Source organism: Diuraphis noxia, unplaced genomic scaffold, assembly GCF_037042655.1.
Source record: "Diuraphis noxia isolate RWA-SAM2 unplaced genomic scaffold, SU_Dnox_SAM2 contig0005, whole genome shotgun sequence".
In the NCBI taxonomy this organism is placed as follows: Eukaryota; Metazoa; Arthropoda; class Insecta; order Hemiptera; family Aphididae; genus Diuraphis; species Diuraphis noxia.
The window spans coordinates 7,545,571-7,560,441 of NW_028301715.1; the positions used below are offsets into that span (position 1 = coordinate 7,545,571).

General features: G+C 32.7%; 1 protein-coding gene across 3 annotated transcripts in view; it reads left to right on the forward strand.

Annotated features, from left to right (window-relative positions):
* Positions 1-14,871, forward strand: part of LOC107164382 (uncharacterized) — a 277,547-nt gene that overhangs the window by 183,784 nt on the left and 78,892 nt on the right. For all 3 annotated transcript variants that reach the window (XM_089228629.1, XM_089228631.1, XM_089228630.1), the window contains exon 6: positions 11,215-11,333. In XM_089228629.1, coding sequence (XP_089084755.1) covers positions 11,215-11,333 — 119 coding nt within the window. The remainder of the gene's footprint in view (positions 1-11,214; positions 11,334-14,871) is intronic.

The window sequence follows — 14,871 nt, forward strand, 5'->3', positions numbered from 1 at the left end:
TAAAATGTATTGTATACAATTTAGGGTAAACAAGTCAAGAAGATAAAATATATCCCATTTCATTGGGAATCGAAATTTATTATCCGACGAAAAATCGTATATTATATTTAAAGCCGCGGCGGTAGCTATCGTAAATTGGTAATAAAAACGCACACTACAGGCGTATAACACACGTAAACAATCCTACATGTCTGGGCCCGTAACTATTACTAATAAAAATCGAAAAAATCTACTCGCTAAATAAAAATCAAATGCGAACTGACGCGGTGATGCATCAAATAAAAGTAGCAACGTAATGCGTATAATTAAATAGTAAAAACATATAACCAGCAAGGATCGAGATCACTCGGTTACAAAATGGACATTTATGCTGTACTCGACTCGTCCCGATTGTTAAGTCATAAACTACGGCGTGTACATTTAAATAATTGCGCCAAGAATAAAGTGAACCCATTGTGATGAATTTGTCTCTAACGATCGCTTGTCTAGGTGCCCAAATACCTACCGAAGTTCCATGCTCGTTTCCAAAAATATAAGGTAATAATAATAATATCATATAGCAGCGAATACGTACTAAACAGTTAACGCGCATAACGATAAGATGACTTAATTTGGCCTACGCCCTACATATATGTATACCTATCGAATGAGAAAAATTAAAACGAAATATCGAAAAAGACACCGGTGGCGGATGCTGATGAATAGGTCGGGGATGGTGAGAAGAGTAGGGTAGAGCGAGATACATATCATCGACATAAAAATTTCGTTGGAGCGTGTGTGTGATCGTTCTGCGCGTTTTCGGTATAATGCACAAACGCCCTGGCTGATGGTGTGGAAGGAACGATGAGGCGGGGTGGGTGAAAGGGGTAGGAGTGGGTTTGTTCGAGCGATCGTGGCAGGGTAACACTTGGTATTCGCCGTTTCATCCCCCGCTCGCACTGGTGCCCTTATGCGAGCGTTCGCGCTCCAACGTCGAGTTTTTAATATTCATTTTTTTTTTCATTATTTTTTTTCTATTTTTTTTTCGCCGGCGAACAATTTCACGAGCCGGTGCTTTTTTCCAGACTGTAGAACAACGCTTAAAATAGGAATGCGTGTCGGGGAGGTGTACGCAACGCAGCAGAGAGCAGATTTCTCAGCAGTAGCAGTAGCAATAGGGATATAGTATGATAGTAATAGTATCAATTTTAGTGGTAGTAGTAGAAGTAGAAGTAGTAGTAGTAGTAGTAGTAGTAGTAGTAGTAGTAGTAGTAGTAAATGGGATAGTCACTAAAGAGTTAAAGTATATACATAGTTGTATAGCATATAATAATTATTTGTAGCTGTGCATGAAACGGCTGCAATGGCGGCAATATAACAGTAAAAACTAGGGGAATTACGAACGCCACGCCATCATCGCCTCCAGTGTTAATTTTCTAGAAAATGTCTCGCTTTCCCTCCATATAGAACATACGTCGAATGTATAAAAATATTTGAATTTTAATACCTCTTCGTTTAAGAGGGAACGCGTTAAATGTGTTTTTTTTCTGTAAATTTTCACACGCCCGGTATACAATATCAACAATTTTTTTTTTTTACATTTAACGATTGATTATCTATCAAACCTACTGTGCATTCGTCACTTAAATGTAAGTAATAATGTTACTATAAATACGGATATTAAAATTGACATTTTCTATTTACCAACACTCCGCCACAATTAAAACGTATAATAATAAAAACGATAACGCAATTCCACACGAAGCAAATTTAATATTTTTATATCGCTGGTTTTTAAATTCTGAACCCGTTTATAGATAATATGTTGGTGTAACTTTTTTGTAAATATAAAAAATACAATTAAACTTATTGTTTAGCACACGGTTAATTGTATATTATATAGTTAATTAATTATTGTAAATAAAATTGATTGTATTGTTAATTGAATTTCAATCTGTTTATGTTGCTATAAAAAATAACTTCTAGTTTTCTTTAATAATTCTGATGTGCCTAGGTTTGGGAGTATGAAAACTATTTATTTTTTCATTCTTTTAAATCGATATGGTTAGGTCATTGTAGTTCGGGTGATACGCACGTTTAGTATAGTTTGAATAGTATAAAGTCAAATTTGGACACAACGTTTCACGATGTTATATTTGTACATAAGAGAAAATTGAAGGACGATGGATTGAGAAAAGTGATTTTAGATACGCTCTTTTATGAGGATAATAATATTTTAGTATTTTTCTCCAATGTATAAAATAATATAATCCGTCCAATTATTATTATATTAAAGCACTGTATGAAATAATACCGAGACAGTCGTGTTCCTAAATTGCCTATACATCACGCCGCGTTATCATAATGATAATATGCTGGGGACGAGATACCAAAAAATATATTTAATAACAATATAGTCGCCATGTGATTAAAAACGAAAAAGTCACGTCAACATTTTGCGCATTGCATCAGACCACTCTTGAGTCAGTTTTCATGGATTAAAGCGTGTAGAAAATACGTGAATCTATATGGACGTGCGTTTATCGCGTGTACCGTTTAACATGCCGATTGTGAAAAAAATCTAAAAGCCAGTTTGATCAATCAACTACCCTATATATATATATATAATGTTTATTTTATGTCAACGAAAATAAAAACAATTTTATTTATAACATTATGACGTTAATCTCGGAGAACATGAGTTACGTTAATCATTAATTCTATACTCGAATTCCATTTGCAAAATTTAATTATTGTACCTACTAACTTTTCACTTAAGAATTCACACAAAATGTGTTGAAAATTAAAAAAAAACAACAACAACAAAGGATATTCAATGGCATTAAATGTGTATAATTATATTATATAACAGTATGTCCGGCATAGACCCAACTGATTTATTTATGGTGTCTCTTGGGTCTCATTTACCTGACAAAAACTTTAGATAATGAATATTATTTATCGGTTTCAAATGCGTATTAATATTATATTATCGACTAAATGGTTGTACAGAATTTGTTTTTAGTTTAAAAAGATTAATTCGTGCATTAGACGTTCATCCCGGGAGAGATTCGCTGTATTAACGAAAAGTTAAAACAAACGAAACAATAATTAATTATCTCTTACTTATAATAAATTTTCCGTGACTTTTGAGAAAGGTTTATGATGGTAATAATGCTATCGTTTCGTTCGACGTTTTTAAACAAACGATTTCTAATTATTGTGACTTTCAGCGTCCACCGCAATAATCAATTATTCCAACAACCGTTATCATAGGTTAGGTTCTATATATTTTCCCATACCTAAGTTTTGTTTATACAATCTTAAAGTCATTGTCTATTAGTTTTTCTTTTTTGTATACCTTTTTTATTCTTTTTTTTTCCTGTTCAAAAACAAGGAATGAGTGAAAACTATTCATCACAGTACTGCAGATTGAGGGCCGCTAACCACCCAGAAAAGCTGGCCTTCGGTCCTCAGAAAACAAAATTTTTTACCCTACCCGTCCACTCATCGTCTACCTCCGTGCTCTCCTCATAGCCTCCTTCTTCCAGAGTATCGTTTCCATTTATCCGCCATTCGTTTGTACACCTGAAATTACAACTATGGTGTAATTTTTATAAGATTTTTGTTTTCGTTACTTTACTCATATTGTGCGTGTCTCAATAATTATTAATGAACACACCAATAATTGTTTTTCTAGGATATGTTATAATGATTAAAATATAATGTTATATAATTTGAACTGTCATAAAATTCAACCGTTGAATTTTGTATTTCTAATGCATTGAGTTTTAGTTTATTTCCTGTAGGTACTTATTTACTTGTGTTCCTTTCAGTTTATATCTATATATATCTATATATATATATTTATAATTAAACTTGAAACAGAAAATTTTTTTTCCTGGTATCAATACCAGCCGTTAATAGGGACGAAATCCCATCTTTCCTTCCAACACTAACTGCTGATTTCCAGTCAATACTTTACCACGAAAAACGGCTAGTTTAAATCGTCTCCCTGACGACGGAAAATCCTCTTTGTGGTGAACAAATTAAAATATTGAAATCTCTTTTTCAATTTATTTTTTTTCTCAATCGAAAAATTATATATATTTTTTCGATTGTAAAATAAATAATATTATATTACGTCAAAAAACTCATTTTTCAAAGTAAACACATAAAAAAAATGAAATAACTACAACCGAAAAAAAACTTTACACTTTATGCATCTTTACTGCATTTTATTAATGCGATACACTTTTTTTTTTTCATCCGATTTTATTGTAAGCTAAATAAATATTTCTAAAAGACAACAATTACTATTCAAAAATAAATAAACAAGTTTTGTAATTGCTATTGAACTTTTTGTTATGTGATCAGATTTCTTAGTCAATATTAATTAATGAGTTTTTGATCAATTTTAAATTTTCACTTAATACCCTCGGCATCGGAGCTTAGTTTATTTCATAACTTAAGTTATTTAATTTTATGTTTTAATGTGTCGGATAATTAATATTTTAATATATTTTTAACCTTTATTATCCATATTTATTTGGTACGGAATTTATCTCTTGTTATAAATATGATCAATTATAGACAAATTCTGTATATTCATTCATTTCCATATTATATACCTACTAATAAATGAATATGGAGTTAAACTTGTTATTTTTTTTTTTTTTTATTGGTCTTGAATTATTTTTAAATTTTTGCTTCAACAACTATAAAGCTATTAGTATTTCATTTATACATGCATTTGCATCACCTGTTTTATGTAAATATTATATTACAATACAAGTAATACGTTGAATAAACAAGCACGTGTGGACCGACGTAGTTATCGAATTTAGCTGATCTATTTTATCTGAATCTATAATTCGGTAGGTATATAGATTATAACATGACCTCGTTTATTATACGCCTGTATGTCTGTATGCGCCTGTGCAAGATTATATGTTTTTGAAGAAACTCACAAAAGACGTCGAATTTCGATAATCGCGTCTTTTGTAGTGAACGATAAAAATTTAAAACTATATACGTATAAAGCCCATTAAAAATATTGCATCGCAAACACCCGACTGTGGGGTGTTTTTTTTTTTTTTTTTTTTTTTTTTGAGAACAATCGACAAATGTAAAAGTGTTTGCGCAAGCCATATACATCGCATATATATAGAGAGTTTGAAGTAATGATATATTCATGGCGTGTTTGAAATATTTGGCACGTGAGATTGAGAGAAGCCACCGAAAACTATCAATCATAAAAAAAAAAAAATGCATCCGTACATATGCAGACTCTAGTCGGAATCGAATGTTGCTGGCAGAGAAAGCGAGTAGGAGAGAAGCGTACGATAGCGTACAGTATATATATAGTCAATTGCCTAGCTTGAACACCCCGAAAAGTTTCGACGAATAATAATATATTGTTTTGTACTTATTTATATAATATTATGAATTACCTTTATATAATATGAATTCGTTCTTATTTGATGTGCATATGCGATGCAGAGATTTCAATTCGAAACGATATATATTTTTTTTTTTCGGAAACCGCAATTTCCAATTCGACGTCGACGGTGTGAAAACGATTTATCTGACGACCATTGTATAATAATGTGTAACAATATGCGGAAAATAAAAATGTTTGGCACATAAACGTATAACGCCGAAACGACACCCATCGTGATGGGCAAAATATAATTCATATTTTAGAACATATCGTTTGTGGGCAAACCGAAAGTATAGTTTATACTGACGACGGCAACTTAATGAAATATTTAAAAAAATGTATTATATTATTATATCATTCAGTGATATAATTCTTATCACCGCTCGCAGCCATATTATATTATGGTCAATCAACTGTTTTTATCAAACAACTGATTTGTGTCTCAATATTATATAATATAACTGTTTAACACTTTTAAATTTGAATAATATATATATATATATATACCCATCGCCAATGGTTCGGTGATAATATAATAGGCCCTGCGCGAAATAAATAACCATCATAATCGCTTGTACGCGCGCATAAAACCCGAGTCCTACGTAGAACGAAATAAAATAATCATAAATCGCGTTTTTGCAAACGATTTAAACAAAACACACAGTTTACCCAGGTTCTTTAAAAACATTATTCGACGATGGTTAAGTTGAATGTCTCGACGAACGTCGTTGTGGAGGAGAAAAGAACAAAAATTGTTGTGCATATAATAATATTATAAATATTGTGTGCAGTGCACACTCGCCCAGAACGCGGAGTTGACCATTTTGAGTTAATCAACGTGTATGCAAAATAAATTAAGGTAATACAAATTTCTATTGTCGGCGATAAATAGTTTATTATTTGTTTAAGCACTTACAGCACAAATATTATGTATATACTATTGCTACAAGTACATGCATATATATATAATACGCACAGTCGTATCATTTTGGACCCTTTTAACGGCGGTGGTACCGTAGAATAATAATATGAATATGAATAATATGAATTCTCGTTACAAAATAATGTACACTCACCCACGTAAATCGTGTTGGTTTAGCATTACACTTATATATCCGTACAACTTTCCCAGACGAGAGACGTGAAGAGTAATTTTTACGACGATTGGAGTCTGGACGACGCGAAATTATTGTTTTTATTAATCATGTGCCACGAATACCGTTTCCATATTTTAGAAGAGCATGCCATAGACATAATTGTATGTTATTATTTCGATCAAACTATGCCAAAACTCGGCTCACGAATATTCAGTACTGCGACACGATGAGCGTAAAGATCAAAGAAATCGGACAAAAAGCTATTTTTTAAGCAAATTAGCTAACCTTTATTCGACGTAGTCAAATTACTCTCGAAAGGCTGTGGTACGATATGAAAACATTAGAATATAATTATTGTGAAACGCATCAACTCTGTCCGCTGCGGATCCGTAGTTATCGTGTCGGAGCAACGATGATTTCATTCGCCGTGAAAATAAAAAGCACATCGTAAGTAAACGAGCAGACTATCGTCGTGAATCATAATTAATAATTTTACAGTATTGGATTTTTCAAAAATATATGGACGGACACGATAACGGAATTCCAGAATCAAAATAAAATATAAAGCGGTAGGTATACGCGTTTATTTACATTAAATATCATAATATTATAATTTCTTCTTCACGATAATTCTCCCTTTCAAACTTTTTCAGTACCGAATTCGATGATACTCGGTGGACCCTTATGCAGTACCAAATATACCAAATATATAACGAACATTTATTCCCTTTAATTTGATATCGATTTGCATCGTTGTTATTATTATTTATTTGCCATTATAAGTTATTATTGTAATTTGAACGACTTGCGCTGATACAAATTACTTTCATTTCTACTCGACCGTTAAAAACGATACAGACAAATTACGCACATTGAACATATACGTATAGTCCATTCGGTCTTTTTAAGTTACTAAATCGTTGTTGAAATATTATTATCTTTTTATTAAAATTATTCACGTTTTTTATTGGTCATCAGACTAAAAATATGTACCTAAGACGACAGCCAGAGTGATCTTTTTATAGATAGATTCCTAAAATACACTCAATTTATTATTCTATAAATATAGCGTAAAGTATAATACAGCTCTGCAGTATTATTATTCATGTAATAATTTTTCAAAGGTCAAGTGGTAACCTTTCGTGGTACTAATTTTCGAACAAATTATTAGGTATCAAATTGACCATGCATGGCATACATAATAGTAATAATAATAGATATAATTCATACCAATAATATGATGACAATATATTATATATAACATCGTCGTTAAACGCTCAACAATGATTCGTAAAATAAATATCAAGTACAAGTATTATTCTCTCCGAAGAGCCATAGGTCGGGGGCGAGAGAGGTTAACGAAGACATCGGGAACATTTGCATTTTATAACATCAAAGAGAGTGGGCTGATATAAATAAATAACGGGGTATACCGCACTCTCACACACGCACACTATGTTTTAATATCGCTGGCGGCTAAAGTTTTAAAAGTTATGCGTTTCATTAAATTTGACTGTGGGCCGACCGCCGGCTGCTGTTTACAACCTCTCGGAATCAAAATGAAGCCACCACATCGCTTCGTCCCACGAAGTAAAAAAAAAAATAATAATAATAATCGTAATAATAATAATAATAATAAGCCACTTCAAAAAGAGCTACCGCAACCTAACATTATAATCATAATAATAATAAACCTTAGTGTGCAACGTCTGCCTGGCCTCCTTACTGTACTATATGTACTTGCTGTTCCACCCATTCACCTTCCGAAGCACCTGAGTAGAATATTATAATACGTTCCCATCGTTTTTTATTTTTTTATCGGAGAGAAACTGCGTTCACTCAAGAGGATTTTCCGAGAAACCAACAACGTTATATGTGAATAAGTGCTCTACATGTAAATCGTATTTTTATTATTCTAATGAGCCAAAAAAAAACGTTAAATTTTCTCATTTTCTACAGATAACATTCATCGTTCATTGTTATAGATAGGACGACAAATAGTGTTTCGTTTTTAAAGAGGTGCTATAGTCTCGCCAGATATGCACTTTAAAATATCAAATATTATAACTTTTATATTTATTCGCATTTATTTCTAAACGAAAATTACACGTATTTGATATTTCTCAGGCTTCATAATAATTATTGACTTTGGTTTTTATAGGTATTATATTTATTTCGATTGTTTATCAAATCTATTATTTAATATTCAGTACAGTTTATGTATTACTACTATAGCATACCGTGTTTGTTAAACATGATGTTCGCTATTATAATGAGAGAACTGAATGTCCTAGAAAACAAAATTTATCGAATATCTATTTAAATCAAATGCCAACAAAATCGAAAATCAATCTTTACAAATTCGTAAAATCCATGGACACAAAAATAAATAAATTTTTAAACAATAACAAAACACACGCGTTGGTAAAATATTAATAATGTTTAATAATGGAATTCGACCAATCCAACGTTTATGTACGCGTGTTATAATAAGCTGCATGAATATATGTATTATATTAAACGTGATACCAAGTAAGAACATTATAGTGTTTCCAAAAAGCAAGATTAAAGAGAAGAACGGGTAGCCGACAGCGACTAAATGGGATAAGGCAAAGGAGATGATGAAAAGTAACCCAACATTTGGGTCTAAGTGCAATGAGAGTAGAAACATTTCTACAGAACACCTTTAATGGACGTTTGTAAAGTCCTATAAATTGAGGAAGAGTTATAAATCAGCGAGCTAAGGTAGCGCAATTTATTCCAACGCGCGACTAGAAGTTTTAGGACAATAATCCTTACGATTTTAAACGTTTAATTTCCAAATGCACATTCAATTCATTCCATGTGTAAAAGTTTGCATTCTCAAATAATTTTAATAGGTTTTTTCTCAGTTCGTTACGATTTATGTACACCAATAAAATTTCAAATAATAAGTAAAATTTCATTTCCCCTCACCCCTATTATCCGACCACCTAAAAGACAGTAGTTCACTTTCTTTTTTGTTCGTCTTCTATTTTTTGTTATTTTTTAACGAGTGCTCGTTAAAATTCTTCAAGAAGACATTAAGATTGTTGATTAACGAGCGTTTTATAATAATAAATTGGTGGAGGCTAGCAATCGCAAGTTTTTGTTCTGTTCAATCGTAAACGCTGCAGCAACACGAATTTATAATTAATTAATCTCGTTAGGATAACATTTGGAGTGGGCAAAAGACAAATACGATTTATCGGATTTACCAACTTGCCATCTTTTTTATTATTATTACTATTACTATTATTAATATTATTATTCAAAATACTGTGAAAGTAGATAATGGTGGAATTTTAATTGACAGCATCGACATTTGAAATTAACAGTACGATTAAAAAAGTGAAAAATAATATGCATATAGTGTAATGTTTATAGCATATCATCGTCATGTAATAAGCTCAAATGAATATACATATTTGTTATTAAAATATAAATTCTACTGTGCAAATATATTTAGCTGTTTGTTTCACATTGAAATAATTTTAATGAGATTTCGAAGTTAAATTACATTGTGTGCACGCATACACGTTTTATTTCAGTAGTATTTATATTATGTCAATAACATGTATTGTATTATGTTTGTTTATCACAAGTACACCAGATCCATAAAGTATTTGACAAGCGTTTACAAAACTATGCAAACAAGTAGAACGTGAAATAATATATTCTGATGATCAAAAACGTTGCCGGCAAACGTCACTATGCATATATAGGTTCCTTAAACTTTAATACGAGTAATGGCTAATAAGCATCACACAGATCGACTGTCATTGAAATGAAAATATTATTTTGAAATATTATTTATTATAATCGATACTTATATATTATATTATTATTATACATATATATATGTAGCTTACCTACAAATATCAGCGATAGTAAATACAGCAACATGGTTTTAATTCATCAGTCAACGGTTGTTGACCAATTATGTTTTAGAAATCGATTCAGATATGTCTCCAGAAAAAATAAACTATATTTAGTTTGGCACTGACATTTTTAAATGCGTCGTATCGAAGGCGTTCAGAAATAAACACGTTATCTTTACTTGACAGTTAAATGCTTTAGAGTGAAGTCGAACAAGTAATCATAATAATAATAATAATATGTTCCTATAAAGTGCATGTTGACCACACACAGTGTGTGACAGATTATAATGTCGGAAGTAACATGTGTCGCGCACGTAAAACTTATAGCTTTTAACATCAATATATTTACGCAGGATACGACAGCTAGTGCAAAATAAATACGTATATTTTTTCTATTCTTGGTAACAATAAAACTGTCAATACCACGTTTAACCTCCTCCTTCTCCCCCCACTCCAGTCACATCATTGTACCACTCCTACCCACTCTTTCACTCATATAATACAGAACGCGCGAGGGTATCTTGCTCTTCACACCGGAATTATTATTATCATCACACATGGTCACCACGCATAAAACAATATTGTAACAATCATAATAGCAGCGTTATACAATACAATAATTGAATAAATATATAAACATTAAATGTATTAATACATTATATTTATAAAAATAAAAATAAATAAATGAAAATTGATGATCCTCGAGGGTGACTACGATATTATTATTATTATTGTTGTTGTGATGATCACGCTACGCTGTGTATTAATGAAATCGTCGAAAATTCGTGTGTTTCAGACCTGCGGGAAAGTGTTTGGGAACGCGTCTGCACTGGCCAAACACAAGTTGACACACAGCGACGAACGGAAGTATGTGTGCAACGTTTGCAGCAAAGCTTTCAAAAGACAAGACCACTTGTAAGTGTTTCTACATTGTACAATGTACGATTAACTTGCTACGTTTTAAAATATACGTCATGATTGTAAAATACGTCATAATATATCACGTGTGTTAGAACTATCGGACCGGCCTGTTATTCTAAGTGCACCAAAAAAATATTAACTTTTTCGCGTATTTTCATTTTTTGTGTTTGAATTATATTTATATTTTTTTCGTACCACCGCACATATACACACTCGATCATAATTTCATACGTCTCGGTTGATATTTTCAAATTATACCGTATTTACATAGATATATTTTTATTTATTTATTTATTATTTATTTTTTTAAACCTCCGAGAACGGTCGTAGCCTAACAATAATTTATGTTCACATAGGACCTTTTTTCATATTTATCGTGACCTTTTCTCCACTTTCCCCCCGTTGCCTCTCACCGCGGCCATGACCACTACTACTACTACTACTCCTCCAAACCGACAAACCCCATCACCCTCCCCACCACAATCACCACCGCCACTGACTCGCCGACCGAAAACGTCCAACACCACCCCAACGCCACCACTTCCGCAGAACTAGCCTCCGGCCACTGCAACCGATAGCGGTCCCGTTCATGGTCGTGCGGTGGGTCGCTGTTGTACCCTACATCCCCTTAGTCGGAGCTCCCGACTTACGTAAATCGACAAGTATCGGTTTTCATTACGTCGGGGAAATTGAAAACTCAACCCCGCCTGGGATATAAGCATAACCGCATCGACATTATTGCCTAAGTACCTGTGCGCGTGCATGATATATTATAACGTAAATGGTATTTTTTCCCGACCTCTGCGCTCCCACCAACAAATACACACACACATACACCACTCACACCAGTGACCTTACCGCGGTGCGAGTTGAATATCCACATCATGTATGAATTACCGCGCATAGGCTTAACACCGGCACCAATAATAAAAGTATGTATTTTGAAAAATAAATTTGCGTAAGAAACCTGAGACTCGTAGTGATTTTTTTTTCATAAATTGGAAAATGTATTCCGGTCTCATATGTATATGGTACTGCAGTAGTCGTCGTCGACAACGTCTGTGAAAACGGGTCAACGCATTACTTACCATCACCTAAAGGCTATTATATACGTTATATATATACCTACGCGCACGTGAATAATCGAACGGCTGACAACCCCCTCGGGTGGATAAATCGGCGATTCGGGAAAATAACGTCATACGCTCGTGATAATAATATATACGCACGTACATAAACAGTCTCGTTTTCTGTAACGGCACGTGAGGTATTTCTCGAGGCGGAAAAAATTAAAAACGGACCAAGACTACAACGCCTAACCCACGCACGACGTCAGCCCACGTGTCGCTCGGTTATATACGCATATCATTATGTATATATACACAACAGCATTTCCATCACGCTTCTAGCAGCTGTCCGTTTGATGGAACGAATATACTAACCTAACCTTTAAACATCTCCAAATGCCAACTATGGAAAACGTCAATTCGACAGTGTTTCTCTTATTTCAAAAAATAAGATCCTTTGGCATTTGCCATTCTCCTCGCCCGCTCGCCCGCGTCACCCGTGGGGTTATTCATTCGTAATGTAGATCAGACTTGGACGAACGGAGTTCATTTAAATATTCAACTAAAACAACGCAAAAGTTTTTTTTTTTTTTAATTTCGGAAATATGGTTCCAACATCGGGCTCGTCTTAAAATTAAAAAGAGTCAAAATAATTTTTAAATAACCAGCAGCGAGTCCCTCTCAAATAAACCCCAAGAGAGCTATAAGACTATTTCTCATTAAAAATAGACTGCCTATATATACTAAATGAGCATAATAAGTATAAACCTAAATGTCCTAGACGGGTCGTACGCAGCTTTAATTATAAATCATTGTTTTCGAAAGATAATTGCTGTTGTCTTACATATCAATCTATTATAAATAAATGCATAGGGTTAGAACAATTATCGAATGTCCCAGCAATAATATTCTTGATACGACGTCTTAAGTTATAACGCAGTTTATAATGAAATAATTTCAAACTCGTTAAAAGGATGATCACCGATGTTTTTACATAAAAAATTGAACATATTATTTATTTAACTATTTTAATTAAATACACTAGTTTTATGAATAGTTTAAAATCTGTTCATATAGGTATTTCATATTTAGTTTAGAATACACCGCTCCTATGAACCCAAAACTTAATATAATATTATGTTAGAATTTGTTAAACCTTTCATAAACTTATAGAAGCGTGTGTTTAAGGTGAATCTTCTTAAACATAACGCTATCATAATAATATTCTAGTTATTCAAGTTTTATGTAATTAAAGTTTAGAATATATAATCCATGTATTTTTCAAAGTGTAATTTTGAGTGTTCTGTGTAAATAAATAGCAAAAATATCATCTTTATACGCAGTATATTATGACGATTAATACTATCGGGCAAATAAATAAATTAAAAATGTTTATAAGTAGGAAAATATTAGATATCAAATATACAGTTTTCAAGAGCAATAAAATAAATGTTGTAAGCTGATAATCAGATTTTAAGAAAAAAATTTTATCTAATTTTATATAGGTATTATCAAAAATAACAATAAACAATTTTTTTTTGAGACAACTAGATCAATACCGTTATAAATATATTATGCTCAATAAAATAATTACTGTGCTTGAATAAAAATAGTCTCATTTTAAATAATACAATAAATTATTATTTAAATTTGAATATTTTAATCGGGTTTATTTACCACCACTCTCCGGTTTGATGTGTGACGTATAGTCAATATGTTATTTTTGTTTATTATATTATATTTTAAAGTATGAATTGCCATATTATACAGTACAAGTTGATATTGCTGATTGAATTTCGATTGGCATTGATTCCGTAGTTTTGAACACTGAAAATAGAAATTCATTTGAAATACTTACGTCCCCGAATCATTTTGAAATGAAAAATAATATTGTCACCAGGGAACGCTTATATTTCACGTATATTTCAAGTCTCGACTCTCAAAATATGTATCACGAAATTGGCCATCGACGTCGGCGGAGCGGCGACGGAAATAACAATTTCGTCCCCTCTAACTCGATAATATTTTAAACGAACCCTATCGTCAAAACCAGGAAATTCCCGGAGGACGCCCTTCTTACCTGCCGTCCGAGATAAATGGTTGCTAAAATTGGTTTCTCAATAGCCAAGATGATCGGCCGACGGGGATAGACTCCCAAGCCCCTCGGTCCATGGTTTCTGATCCCGGTACCGATTTATATCCCCGTGACCCAATCGATTTTCAATGATTTAGTTTTCGGTATGTTGTTTCTCTGGCCGATAACGTGCAGTGGAATGGGTACGCGCCGTCGAAGGACGGGTAGGAAGTGGAGAAAAAAAATAAAAGGAAGAAAACACTCAACCAGGTATATACAAGGGCGGATTCCCATACATACCCACACACAAACACACGTACACATACACTCACACACGCCCATACCGGGTTTGGTCGTATATCAGCCGAAGAGAAACCGGAGCAATAATTTC